The sequence below is a fragment of the Ascaphus truei genome, chromosome 4 (assembly GCF_040206685.1).
Source record: "Ascaphus truei isolate aAscTru1 chromosome 4, aAscTru1.hap1, whole genome shotgun sequence".
Lineage (NCBI taxonomy): Eukaryota > Metazoa > Chordata > Amphibia > Anura > Ascaphidae > Ascaphus > Ascaphus truei.
In genome coordinates this window covers 283,414,954-283,429,273 of record NC_134486.1, presented here as the reverse complement: position 1 = coordinate 283,429,273, position 14,320 = coordinate 283,414,954, and the positions used below count along the sequence as shown (strand labels likewise).

General features: G+C 38.5%; 1 protein-coding gene across 4 annotated transcripts in view; it reads left to right on the top strand.

Moving 5' to 3' along the window:
* Positions 1-13,507, top strand: part of POPDC3 (popeye domain cAMP effector 3) — a 65,213-nt gene extending 51,706 nt beyond the window's left edge. For 3 of the 4 annotated variants that reach the window (XM_075597536.1, XM_075597538.1, XM_075597535.1), the window contains 2 exons: positions 1,940-2,048; positions 6,005-7,131. In XM_075597536.1, the coding sequence (XP_075453651.1) occupies positions 1,940-2,048; positions 6,005-6,301 (406 nt within the window). In that variant the 3' untranslated portion in view covers positions 6,302-7,131. Of the gene's footprint in view, positions 1-1,939; positions 2,049-6,004; positions 7,132-13,238 lie in introns of those variants that run through there. The other variant, XM_075597537.1, reaches the window with a different exon arrangement.
* The last annotated feature ends 813 nt before the right edge of the window (positions 13,508-14,320 follow it).

Below are 14,320 nucleotides of genomic sequence, written 5' to 3'. Positions count from 1 at the left end.
CACATCTCTAGTTTCAAAGATGTAAATATCATATACCCTATTTCCTCAATTCTAAGACGCACCTTTTTTTCGTTTTTCACATGTCTGAAATTGGGGTGCGTCTTAGAATAGATGTATTAAATTTTTTTAACATGTTTCAGGAGAGGTGCCATGTCAGCGGAGAACGAAGTGTGCGGAGGCGGCAGGAGAGGTCCCACGTCTGCAGATGGTTGAAGATGGACAGCGGGTGGGAGTGCGGTGGCGGCGGCAGGACAGGTCCCAAGTCTGCAGGTGAATGAAGATAAGAAGATCGCGGGCGTGCGGTGGCGGAGGCGGCTAATAGATCATAATAGCAGGAGCAGAGCAGCATAGGGGAACAGCTTGGGAGGTGCACACTGTAACACCGGAAGTTGACCGGTGTCTGACTTCCAGTTACAGTGTGCACCTCCGAAGCCGTTCCCCTATGCTGCACTGCTCCTGCTCAGATCTCCTGCTATTATGATCTCCTGCCACCGCACGCCCGCTGTCTTATCTTCATTCACATACAGATTTTGGACCTGTTCTGCCACCGCCACCGCACTCCCACGTCCATCTTCAACCATCTGCAGATGTGAGGCCTCTCTTGCCGCCGCCGCCGCCCGCTTCATCCTCCGCTGACATGGGGCCTCTCCTGAGACATGGTAAGCGAAAAAGTAATTTTCCTCAATTGTAAGGGCCAAATCGATGGTGCGTCTTACAATCGAGGAAATACGGTACTTGTATTAAGGAAGTTGGTATAGAATTTGCCCTGTGATGTTAGCAAGAAATATGAAGCAGTAAAAAGTGTTGAGATTTGTTTTCTAATGCAGACATTATAATGTTCTCTTGTTTCCATATATCGCCACTTACAATGTAACAAATCTCAGTGAGGTATTAGCTTCGATTAATAGTCTCTAATTTATACATTTGTTTTATAGCAAACAAAATTAAATTATGGACATGGTAATAAGAGAATAGTTATTGATAACGTATTGAGAGCAGATGCATGTCCCGCAAAATGTTTACAGTGCAAAAATTGTGGTTAATATGAAACTGGGAACAAAAGGCCATTGGCTTCTTGAAAAGAATTGCATTGTTAAAGTGAAGTGACTCTTTAAATGGCAAATGTAACTTTGCTTTAAACCCTTCTGACATTGTGAAGTGTTTCATACAGTACCTTTTGTACAGGCTCTTTCAGTACCATTCCTGAGATCTGTGGCACACACTGAAGATGGAATGTAATGTTGGAATATGTTTTGACAGCTCTGATAGATTTACCACCTTTGCTTATCACTAGTCACACACTTGTCCCTTGTCACTACAAGAGGCTCTCCTGCTTTGTGTTTCTTTCCACAAAGAGCAGGGATCAGAATCGGATAAGCAGAACTGAATATCTCAAACAGACATTTCATTAGTGCCAAGAATAGAAAGAACCACACTGCCTTGTACATTCTCAGCATTTATTAAACAGATCTGAAAGGTGCTTCTGGAATCAAACCCTATTTTTAATCCCCTTCAATGGGTATCAGAAGGGTCTGCAATATATAGCACTGTAATGCACGGCAAACCCCATTGTCCGTAAAGAGAAACTGTCGTGAAGATGGTAACTTCATTATGGAAGTCAGACGTGTACCATGAATCAGAAATTAAGGTTTTAAACATTGCCAGTGCAGGGCAACTAGTGTATGTCAAAGTGCATAGCACTGACCCTCTTACACGTCCAGTTTTGAGCTGTTGAGCAGAGAAGAGATGCTGCCCCTAAAACTTTTTTTTGTGTTATAGACAAAGTAGACTCATACCCAACACTAGACTAGTCTGTCATCTCAGTATCCCTGACCAAGTGGATTGTAATCCCTAGAGAGGACTTTGTTTTATAAGCTTGTGTACAGCTCTGATATACTATTTCCGTGTGCTAACGTCACATATCTTACACATTTGGCAGGATACGAGTGACTGTAGATGGGGAATTTCTTCATTACATTTTTCCTCTTCAGTTCCTGGATTCTCCTGAGTGGGACTCTATGAGACCTTCGGAAGAAGGGATTTTTCAGGTAATGTATACAGATGAAATAACAATAAAATATGTATTTTCAAAATTGTACGTTTCAGTTCCAGACGGCTTAATAATGCTCTGCTACTATGTTAAAACGTAGCACAACTTGTCTTTCTATTTCATTACTAGATGTATTTTAAATTGTGGACATTCAGTTTAACATGTTTGCTGTTAAATACATTGTAATATTTTGTTTCATTATGCCTAGTGCTGATATAAAAGTGACAGGTAGGACAGTGGATCAGTGACATGTCTCCAAATGTCAGAATACAAAAAAGTACATAAATCAGACGTTCTGTTCACTTTAAAATGTCTTCTATAATCCTCATACTGGTGTCAGTAATGCAGTTTTGCAACCGTGGAAAATATATCCAGTTATACTCTTATTCTAGCATACATTTCTTTAGAAATTGGCCACCCCTTCAGTGCAATGCAATCCCCTCTGGCACTCTAGGGGTTAACACGTGTCATTCTTGTTGCTTATTGTATTACGGTGCAATAGACAAAGCAGCAGAAGTGAGGTGAAATGCATCTCCTTCACATACTTTAAGGGGAGAATCGGTAAGCTCCAACACTGAGTATCAGGGATAAAGTCAATGGCAGTTAAGCCAGGATTGAGCAGTAATAACCCTTATCTGAGTTTAGTGAATCCCAGCCTAAAATTATGCACTGTTTAGCATTTCTTTCATGTACATGCTGCCTGACTTTTGTGATCGATGTGCAAACTTATACCAGGAAAATGTATCATTCGCATATCAAAAAACATAAATGGCATTTCCTTGATAAAGGCGAAACGTCGGTTCACTTTTTTGGCTTGAATAAACTCGTGTTTGAAAATCCAAAGTGTCTTAATTCTCCTTTTTTGGGGTTCACAAACCGGAAAGCAGCGGGCCTTCCCTTGCATTAGGAGCACTGGTATAAGTATCCCCGTTTTGATTTCTATATTAGCGTGCAACAAACTGTATTGTATACTTTCATTCACATATGCACATTTGCAAATTTGTCAAATGTACCCATATTGTAAAAGCAGTATTGTCCTTAAAATAGTTATAAATCAGCTATCACTGATCACCAAATTTGACATCAACTTTGTATACAAAATGGCATTCCCTTTTGCTCGCAGTTGTTCGGCAGTGGGTACCGAATGGGATAGCTCCTCCCCTTGGCACAGTAGGACAGGAAACTCTTCTGCAGGTACTGGTACATAAGACCCTTCCTCCACCTGCAGAACAGTCTTTTTCCTGTCCTATAGAGTAGCAGTAGTTTATTTTCTTAAAAGGTCTCACCAGGACTGCAGTTAGTACAGTTTATAGAGGGGTTTCTCAAGTCTCTCTCACCCTGAAGCTTCATGACTGCGGCTTGGCCCGCGGAGGCATCTGGAACGCATTTGAGTAAGAGCTGGCCGAATGAAATGGCCTCCTGGGTGATCTACGTGGTCTGAGTACCGGCAGCTAGCTTCTTAACGCGGCATCACGCTATGACGTATTTTACGTGATGCGCTTGGTAGTTAAAGGATTACGTAGAGACGTTCTGCTTCTGGATCTGGTAGAGACTACTGTGGCGAGGTGGAGGCGCTGTCCATTTTGCCGGCTACCTGTGACTGTGGGACTTTGGAAATCCTCAATTGCCGGAGCTCAAGTTATTTTACTGCATTGTAAGTGTGAATTTTATGCTTTTATGTTACATAAACCTATTTTATACTCACCTCAGTGCGCTTCTGTTTCTCCCTTTTCCTTGGGGTATGGTATTCGCGACCTGCACATATTTAAAGGGGCAATACCTGTTATAGAGTTCAGAGGCAAACAGGTGTCTCCAGGAAGCTGGAATAAGCGTACTAAGCAGGATGAATGTGGAAACTGAATCAGGCAAAAGGTCGCTGCCCACTGATCTTCTCAGTGAGTCCCTAGTTAGTAGTGGTTTTAAAGAGAGTGCGTATCTTGAAGAATGATTTTTTTTTAAATCTATTTATTGCTACAGTACCTTTGGTGGTCAGCCTCAAGAGGGGACAATTAAAGTATCTATAGAGGCGCTGCATCATAAGAGGAAGACTACAGAATATGTCTAGAATATGTGCAGCTTGTGATTAGCCAGCAATTGAGATGAAAAAATGATGTGAAGATTGTCTCAAATCTGCAGCGACGGAGATATCCACCTTTTTGTCTTGGGTGAAGGACACCTTCTCTCAGAGCGTGGAAGCTGCAGTATCACATGCAAGCAAACCGTCCCAGAAAAACATCAAGGTCACGGATGAGCCTGGATAAAAGGGAATAATCTTCATCAAATCAGAGAAGTTTCAGAACCTCTCAAAGAGTGAATATTGTTTTTCATCACATCAAGAGGCCATAGTATAAGATTCAGATTTTAACAGAGAAACACCAATGGTAATCTCCCTCTCCGGTCGATGTGTGCACGTTCCTCTGCTATCATCTGTAGTGATGTCAAGCTCATCAGCTGAAGTACGGATCCCTGGGTAGGCCAAAAGCCATCCAAATGCGTTTCACTATTACTGCTTAATGAGATGATGTCTGCAGAGTGCGGAGGTGCCTATATTTATAGTGGCTGCTTCTAATCTGTTCATAATTACTGTCCGCAAAGGCACCCTCCGCAAACTACCTTGTAATCATGTTAAACAAAATATGAACATATAAATATGCATATCAGAATATTAGCTAAACCAAAATGTACAATAAGTACTTAAACACTGGATCAATAATAAAATTGGACCTAACTCTAAACATAATAAAACATAAATTCCTCAGAACATTTATATATAAATGAGATGAGCAAAATATCCTATAATCCTGATCATCAGTCCAGATAATCAGGGTTAGAGTTCCACAAGCAGCAGTGCACAAAAAACGGCAGTCCGCCAGGATCCATCAGTAATGTGCTAGAAAATTAGTTTCATTTAGGTCGTTTTTTTGTTGTTCCTTTTTTTTATTATTCCTTTATTTTGAGTGCTTATTCCACAACGTTGTTCTTGAACGAAAAATTAAATATTGAATAAGAGGTATATGTGGATATATTTTGACACTTTGACTTTAAAGAAATATAATTTAGCGAAGCATTTTCTGGTAATTACAATCGGCATTGAATTCGCTAACGAAAAGGATTAAAATGTATCTTCACTGTCATAAAAACACTAATCAGAGATTCCCGTTACTAGCCTCCAGCATTATATTTGACTGATTATTTATCGTCCAAATATATTATAAATAATATGGTAGCATAATTTGTTTTGTAAATCCGTATTGTTTTGCTCCCCTGCTATGTTCAAGACAGTCTCGTGTTTTCGGCATTTGTCTCTCCCTTCCTCTCAAGCTTAATACTGTACTAGGGTTTTTACTAAGGGCCAAATTTACTAGGCAGTGCGAAGCCGTAAGGCATTTTGCACTCTACTGAATCTACTGAATGTACCTTCCAGCTTAGCATCCCTTAGTAAATATGTGTCCATATGTTTGATACAATAACAAGCAAAGATAACGTGAGCTTGTTGGAAAAATTGCTCAATAATATGTTTTAATGTGTTTTATAGTGTGGGCCCATAAACCTTTTTTCTGGTAATTAAACTCACCCAGCTGATCTGAACTTTCTGCAGTCGGTCTACTTTTTTCAGATAAACATGACATTATATTTGGTTGTTATTGAATGTGCGTTTTCATTACCATACTGTAGGATTCAGATTTAACATTCTTTAAGTACTCTCAGATATGGTGAGATAACATGTGATATATTGAGATGAGATAGCATGATTAATTGCTTTGCTTCTAAATCTTAAAAGTACTTGACCGATAACATGTCAGTAAATTAAAATGATCACCAAGAAATATTCTCTTTTTAAATAAGCAAAAGTCATTACTATATCACAATGTTGATATTATATAAGATTAATATTGCACGTGTTTAAATGTGGTGCTTTGCTAAAAAAAAAACGTATTTGATATTGTTTTACAGGTAACTCTTACAGCAGAAACAAAGTGCCGATACATCACATGGCGGAGGAAAAAACTGTATTTGCTATTTGCGAAACACCATTTTATTTCCAGACTGTTTTCCGTTTTGATTAGGAGTGACATTGCCGATAAACTCTATGCACTGAATGAAAAGGTCTTTGTGGACAGTGGTTTTCGATTTGACATCAGGCTACCGAACTATTACCACATGGCCTTACCAGACCAATCCCATTCAACAACTCCCATTATCCGTGTTCAGGACTTCTCTGTGAGAAAAAATGCAGCCAGCAGACCATGACTAGCTGCTTTCTGACTCTACCTTCATCATGCCCAGAACAAATTGGGAAACGCGGCTCAGTAACAGACAATCCTGCTCAGCAATGTGTAACAGTGTAACACTGAATGGAATGGGCCATTTTGCCATAATAATGACACTCTTGAATGAAGTACTCTTTCATTTTCTTTCATATTCTTTCTATTAATACGGGGACAGCTCCCTATATCTTGATTAACTGCACTACGTGATTTATTTCAAATTACTTTTTATCGTCGGCCCTTTTTATAGCCTAATTATTGAAGAGGGAAAACGTGCAAGACTTGTGATGTCCAAGAAAGTTTCAGGAGAAAAAAAACATGTTTATAATATCTTAAATAACTGGTATTCATAATATTTAGTCAAAATAATTAGCACCTTCATTTCTGGGAAGCGGGACAAATAATGCATGTATCTACCTTTGCAATGATCTGGAATATGTCGCAGGCTCTTCTGGAAGTGAAGACATTGACTCCAAGTTAATAAGTACGGAGTCGAGTGTATGGGACGGGTGGTGTGTACTCGTGTCTTATAACAGTTGCTACATATTTTACAATCATTTCCCAACAAATTATTGGCCAATCCTCTGTGCTAATGGGCATACAAGGTTTGTAATAACTGTGTAGTTGTAAAGGGGGAAAACTGCATTTCCCCCAAAAATTTGGAATCCAGCTAGTAAATGTGTCCAAGCATTTTGTAGCTACAGTACTATCTGTATTAATAGAGATTTGTTTTCAATCTCACATTTCTGCTAAATGTACTGTAACTGTTAAATACAAAAAATATGTTTTATCAGTAAACAGACTTGTATTTCATTACGTTTGGGATGTCCTTATTGAACTACATGAAAATCTGAAAAAAATGTTAAAAGCTGAAAACGTTGAGTGCAATGCTTTAGTTTAACACACCTTTACTCGTGTTCATACAGTATGATCTATGGCCCTGTGTCTTAAAGAACATTTTAGGTCAATTGGCTGTAACCTAAGAAATGCTTTGCGAAGTATGATTGCTAGTATTTAGCATCTGTAATGACAGAAGATTGTGCTGAAACAAAGGTCTGAACATATAGATGTAAAGATGTCCTGTCTCTCTTTAAGGTTCTAGAGTGAATAAAACATAATGACCCATGTTATTTACATCTTCTCACTTTTGATTCCTGATATGGTAGAACAACACTCGTACTAAACAGGACCAGTGTTGTCTGACTTAGGCTGAGCTCACTCTGCCTAATACCCGATGTTGTGTGCACGCATCCGTGGTTGTGCGTCTTCTTCTGCTGGGCGATGTGTGAACATCCCCAGCAGACTGAATGAACCGACAGTAGGCGGGACAGGGGAAGACATCATCCTCTTTTTAGAAAAAAAGAAGATGGAGCTTTCATTCATTGGCTGGCGAAGTACACATGGCGCTGCCGCCGCACGAAATCACAAAATCAGTTTTCTCCCTGAGTTGCAGCAGCGCCAACGCTGTACTTCACCGCTGGGAGGAGTTTCAAGTCTGAAAACTCCCATTGCCAAACATGAAAGAGTGACGAACGTGTGCGTGCACATAAGCGCACGCACGCCGGGGAGCTAGCAGAGTGAGCGCAGGTCATTATCTGTATTAGACCACAAAGTTAACGTCAACAACTTTAAATGCAGGTGATAAATCAGTTATATATTCTTCTTTGCATTAAACAAAGTTAATTGCATAAAAACATTGGATGTTTCACTCTACCACTGTGACGCATACCATATGATATGTAATGTATGTGGGTTATGTGGCAGCTTCCATTAAGTTTTCCATCTCTGCACTGGTTTAGTTGCTAAATGTTTGAAACTAAACAACAAATCTACTTCACTCCTTTAAAAAAATGTAAATATACAGTAAAAGCAACATAACACAGAAAATCATCATTGTATTTGCATAATATTTTATGCAAAAGTTTATCCAAAGAGGTTGAATATTGTTTTTTTTTTTTTAATAACCTTTTATTGAGGAAAAGATATACATGGGACACATGAAATATACGCTACTAGCACAGTATATTACAAATAATCACATTATTCAAATGTTTATATAGTTGCTTTAGAAATATACAGAGTAAATGTACCATTCTAAAGTTGTTAAATTATCTTTTCTACTTCCTCTATTTTCTATTTTAACATTAACATTTCGAAAGAGGTAAACCTTTAAATTGGGACTATACAGATAACAAATGGAAGGGAACAAACACTAAGAAATCAACTAAATAACAATAAAAAAAAAAAAATAGGGGCAAACCTGTGATTTAAAATAGTGAAGAGAATTGAGATTAATGAAGGCTTTGTATGTGTATTATTAATAAGAAATACTATCATAAAGCCATGTTTATTTCCTGATTCTTGCATTCCTTAGGCTCTAGTCCTTTTGGCATAAGCAGAATACTGAGTGTGATCAGAGGAACTGAGCAGATGCAGCCACTCTGACTGAACAAAGGCAGAGGGGTGTTATTCTGTGCGAGAATATGTTTATATATTAATAATCCTTCTGTAGTTGCATCCAGCTATATACCACAAGATACATAGGCAGAGGGATATAATTCTATGTGAGAATATGGTTCTATAAAAGTAATCCCTCTGTAATTATACCCAGCTATACACCACAGGACATAAAAGTAAGATAACATGTAAAAGGTTAGGATCGTTTTCGAGTTAACCCAAGGATTTAAATACTCTGAACAATATATAGTAGGAGGTTATTCAAATAAAGTTTGCAATCCCCCTCTCAATATAACAGGCTCTGTTTAATCAGGAAAGAGAGAAAATCATCTGGACTAGAACTGTTCTAATATAAATGAACAGGTTTAAAGCAATCACAATAGTCCTAGGAAAAAAACTCTATTGGCAAGATCTTGGTAGGGGTGCAACACAGATAAGGGTTAATTAACTGTAAGGAGTATAATCAGCAATGGCAAAACGTTTATGTGACTGGGGAGTAGTTGAGATCTATCCTCAACCCAGCAGAGATGGTTAGAGAGGGTTTCATCCATTTTTGTAAAATCTTTCATTACGCAGAATAGAGAGTCGAGGAGCATATAGGACAGAAGTGCAGGGTCCAGTATTGGTTTCCCTGGTGCATCATCGAGCAGGATAACAGGACAGGGCACATTTAAAATGGATGTCGTGCAGAGATATTTGCACTCAACTGTGAATAGCCGTGCGGCTATTTGCACTCAACTCTGAATATCCACTGCCCTTAGACAGGGTCAGGGTGGGTACTGGGAAGAACTGCAGGCAGATGGGGAACTTCTGCAAGAGATACATGCTGAAAACCTGTCCTGTCTATGCTGTGTGATATGCTGATCCTACTGACAATAAAAGCAAGCATCCTGTTTTAAAAGGTCCTGGCGCCCTTTTCTACTTATTCTACTCCTCACTACAGCCTTGGCCTGAATCCACTGGGGAAGCCCTGAGACAAAGTTAAAACTGGCTGAGCTACACTACGCTGAAGCAGGTAGAAATTCTGTTTGCAGTGCAAGAGAGAGACTGATTGCATGTACCCCCTATCTTCTGCAGCCGGCTAGGGGTGTTACACACAGTTAGCCCTGTAAGGCCATAGTTATCCCAAAGGGGGGTTTCAGGGATATTCCAGATAAGTAAACATGGGAAGGATGTTGATCCAGGGAGAAATCTGATTATTATCTGCCATTATTGGTGTCAGTGAGGAATGTATTTTTCCCCTTTATGGGACCGCATTGGATAATATTTCACTGGGTTTTTTTGTTTGCCTTCCTCTTTATCAAAATACTGTAAATGCAAATATAGAATAAGTATCTGTTGCCTAGAATTAGTATAGGTTGAAATTGATGGACATACTATATGTCTTTTTTTCAAGCTCATCTATGTAACTATGCAATATTGCAGAATGCGTTGTCAATTATTCACGACACAGCAATGTTTGTTTTTAATTCACTGTTTATTTAAATGTTTTTTTTTATTTACAGACATTATCACATAGAACATGATCATCTCTAGAAAGAAAACATCTAATTAATAAATCATCACATACTGTACACCAACATCATAATAGCCAATATTTGAAAGCGTCTTTCACAGAGATATGGAAATAAAATGCAGGAGATTTGAAAAACTCCAATTGATTTACATGGAGATGAGTGAATTGTTTTCAGGGAGACAGGAGAAAAATAAAAATGTTGTCAACAAAAAAAAATTGTTAGTCAACATAATGACAATCTGTAGACACTAAACTATCAATGTGGCTTTGAATGTGGTAAGCGTGACAATAAATAAACATTCTCCAATTCTACAACACAGCAACCCGGAGCTTAGTACAAAAATTAAGAAAATGTCAACTCTAATAAAGAAAAAAAGGCACAAAAGCATCATTGGTTGAAGCATTAACGGAGATCTGAGGCCGCTCCCCTCAACGTTTTGCATAAGGAAACCATGAATATAAACGGTTTGGCTCCTCCCTCCTGTACATTCATAAAAAAAAAACCATCTAATATATTGTAGAAGGATCATTTTTATATCAATGACTGGTTTTAGTTTCCTTGTCCATAAAGAATCATGTCTCTCCTCATATAGTAATGTAAACAATAGTTTATCTAGTTGTTTTATTGTTGGCGAGGAAGAAGTGATCCAATTCGTCGAAATCACCTTGCAAGCCACATACAACACCCCCTTCCCCCCAAAGAGCGTGAAGTAGATCAGCTCGACATCCAATGCACGTCTCTGATATCTGTTTTTAATTGCTGCAAAATGCTGGGGTAAATATGGAGATAGGCAAATTCTTCACCGACATTTTCATTCGCTGCGAATGCAGGTTTTCTTCACAGCCACAGATATATGCAGCTCGGTTTCAAAAAGTGACCTCCACGTACCTTCGTAGGTTCATAATATGCAATACCACCACCCGCCACCGCGCATTCGGTAACAAATGCTGTGACATTTGATGCACCCAGAAGCTCCAGAGTATGTGAAAGAGTTATTTAAATATATTTTGCATATCCTATTAGCATAAAGCCCAGGTGTGTTCCTCTTTGTGCACAAGTGTCTCTCTCTTTCTCAGTCTCTATATTTCAGGGTCTGAAACTTCTGGGCGAATCGAGTATGTAAATATTCAAAATCTAATTTTTAGACATTTGTAAGCGGTTATGACATTTGCAAAAAACAAAGGGGGGGGCATGAAGTGAAAACGACGGTGGTTTCAGGGTCATTTGCCTGAGTTTTAACACTTGATACCACCCTCGAATGTAACACCGTGGAACGAATGTTGCTAGAAAAACAGTAAAACATTCCACCTGACGAAGTATGTTGTTACGAAATGCGTTGGGGCCACGTGAGGCTGTCTCAGCACGCTTGCGCTCTAATTACTTTTGTGTTACTCAGTATTTATACTGCTTTTTTAGCTGGTATTTTAAATCTGTTAGATCTATTGAGATCTTATTTAAAGTATTAATTACGTTAATCCCTGGTGTGCTGTGTGCATACTTTTTTTTCCGTTTCTTCTGAGATAACCCAGATGGGTATATCTCATTTAGGAGACTGTGGGGAGTGACTCCATGCACCTAGCAGCAAAGGGACTGGTTTTCATGTGATTCAAGACAGCATGAGCATGGATTTCTCGAATTGTGTACATTTGCCACTCGAATTTTAACACATATATCATATTATGCTGCTAGATGGTTTTTAATTAAGATATTTGGTTCTTTATGTTTATATGCAATAAGGAAAATATTCACATTAAGCCCATTTCTATTGTAAGTACTGACATGCAGACACAAGTCTACTTGCATGCCTTTTAGCTGCTGTTGTCTCTATGAGATCAGGGACAGAACTATTCTCTTCCTGAAATCTGTGATTACCACAGCTTTTTTATATTCTTAGTCTTTTCATATAGACATTTTATTGATATTAAATTGATAGTAACCACTACATTGTTTTGTTTTTTGTTTTATTGTTGTTATGATTATTGTTGTGTATGTTCTATTATATTATATGTATTGTAGAAAGTACTGTCAGTGTTTTACATTTTTAATTGGCATGTGTCTAGTACAAGTGTTATGTATCAGGCACTGGTTGGACAGCTATTAGTAAAGTGCGATTCCCATAGGCTGAAGAAACACTCAGCCTGGGTACTTAACTTGTGCCAGGGAATTGATAGACCAACCCCCTGAAGAAGTGTCGCTCTGACATGAAACGCGTCGCGGTGAGGTCACAGGCAGTGGCATAGGGTTCGTGACGATGAACTCCGGAAGCTGCTTACACACACCCACGAGGGCACCGCTTGGAGATTTGTTTTGGCTGATTTTTTTTCATCACGTAAGCCGCAACTCTCCGTTCTATATACCATGTAGGAACTGATACGAGTGCTTGTTTTGGGACTTGCCCCCTTTGGTGTTGTGTATTGTTGGGATCATGTGATCCGTTCGTATTATTAAGTGTGTTGTACATGTTTCTAGTGGACATAAAAATTGTGTTTAATTGCCTAATTCTGTCTTTGTTTCTTCTCTTTTTGCACCCTTTTTGGTTTGTTTTGCACAAAGAAATTACAACCACAGGGAATGTTTGCTACATAAATCAAGTTAAGTGTGTTGTGTGTTCTCTGTTGTCTGCGATGTTGCATGTTTTCATGTAAAAAAAGGCAGGAGATTATGTAATTAATTATTACGGAATTCAAGCAATTAAATTTGGAAAATAAACATAGATGTCACCTCAGAATTACTACGAGAAAATACATTCTAAAATGAAAAAGTTTAAGAGTAAAGGATACATCTAAAATTATTTCAAATATATCAAACCCGCAGGTCCTATGGGGCAGTAGGAAAGATTTATAGAGTGGGGCAAACTCGATAAACAAGGACTGTAATGTTTTAATAATAAAAAGTAAAAGAAGAATGAACTGCTAAGAATTGATATTCAATCTTTATCTATTCCAGGTGTTCAGCAATGAATCAAATAGAGATTCAAAGGAAAACCTGGCAGTGAATGGGAACCTGGAACAAGAGACAATTGCCATATTGAGCAACATTTTCTTTTGCTTTTCTATATTTTGGACCATATGGTCACTGTTATATAGGGGATGGTGTTATCACTCACTTGGGAGAGGTCGTAAAAGTGTCATATAGTCTCCCGTTAGTTATTATTATCTGGGAGGATAATAATATAAAAGAAGGTAGGATATATGAATTCATATAATCAATCAGTCAATGTGGTACAAGTAAATATCATGGTTATAATGAGAAAATGAAGCATTAGACTTTGAAAGATCACTTTTGAAAAAAATAAAATGATGAGAAAGGGATTTTATTGTGTGTAATAATAATAATAGCATGTTCTTGTATAGCGCCGCTAGTTTTACGTAGCACTTTACAGAGACATTTTGCAGACACAGGTCCCTGCCCCGTAGAGCTTACAATCTATGTTTTTGGTGCCTGAGGCACAGGGAGATAAAGTGACTTGCCCAAGGTCACAAGGAGCCGACAGCGGGGGTTTGGGGGATTGAAAATGGCCCATACCATTGGTTACTGCAGCAAGACCAAGAATCTCACGGTTCTCCATACAGCATATCCTGGTGGTCTTCATTTCTAGGCCTGGGCAGTATGTCCACGTGTGAGGTATACTCTCTTATACTGTACCTTGGGCTGGGACTGAAGGAGTTCTATATGGAAATGTAAAGATATAGGTAGCTATGGATGGATTTTCTCTACACCCCAGACTCCTTCACACATTTCAATATCATCGCAAGGAGGGCAGCTCACTTTGTGCTGATAGGGACTGCGTTATGTTGTTATACCATTGCAATTTATAAATGGAAATGAGAAAGGTTGGGAAAGATGTGTCATGGCTGATAAATTTAAGGTAGATGAATTTCTCAATACCAAAAAGGTAGAAATGTCACCACATCACTGCAATATACAAACAAGATAGATATATGTATGAATGATTTACAATTCGTCATTAAAATTGAAGGGCTATGTTTTAAGACTTTGCGTGGGAAGAAAACATATTTTATTTGAAT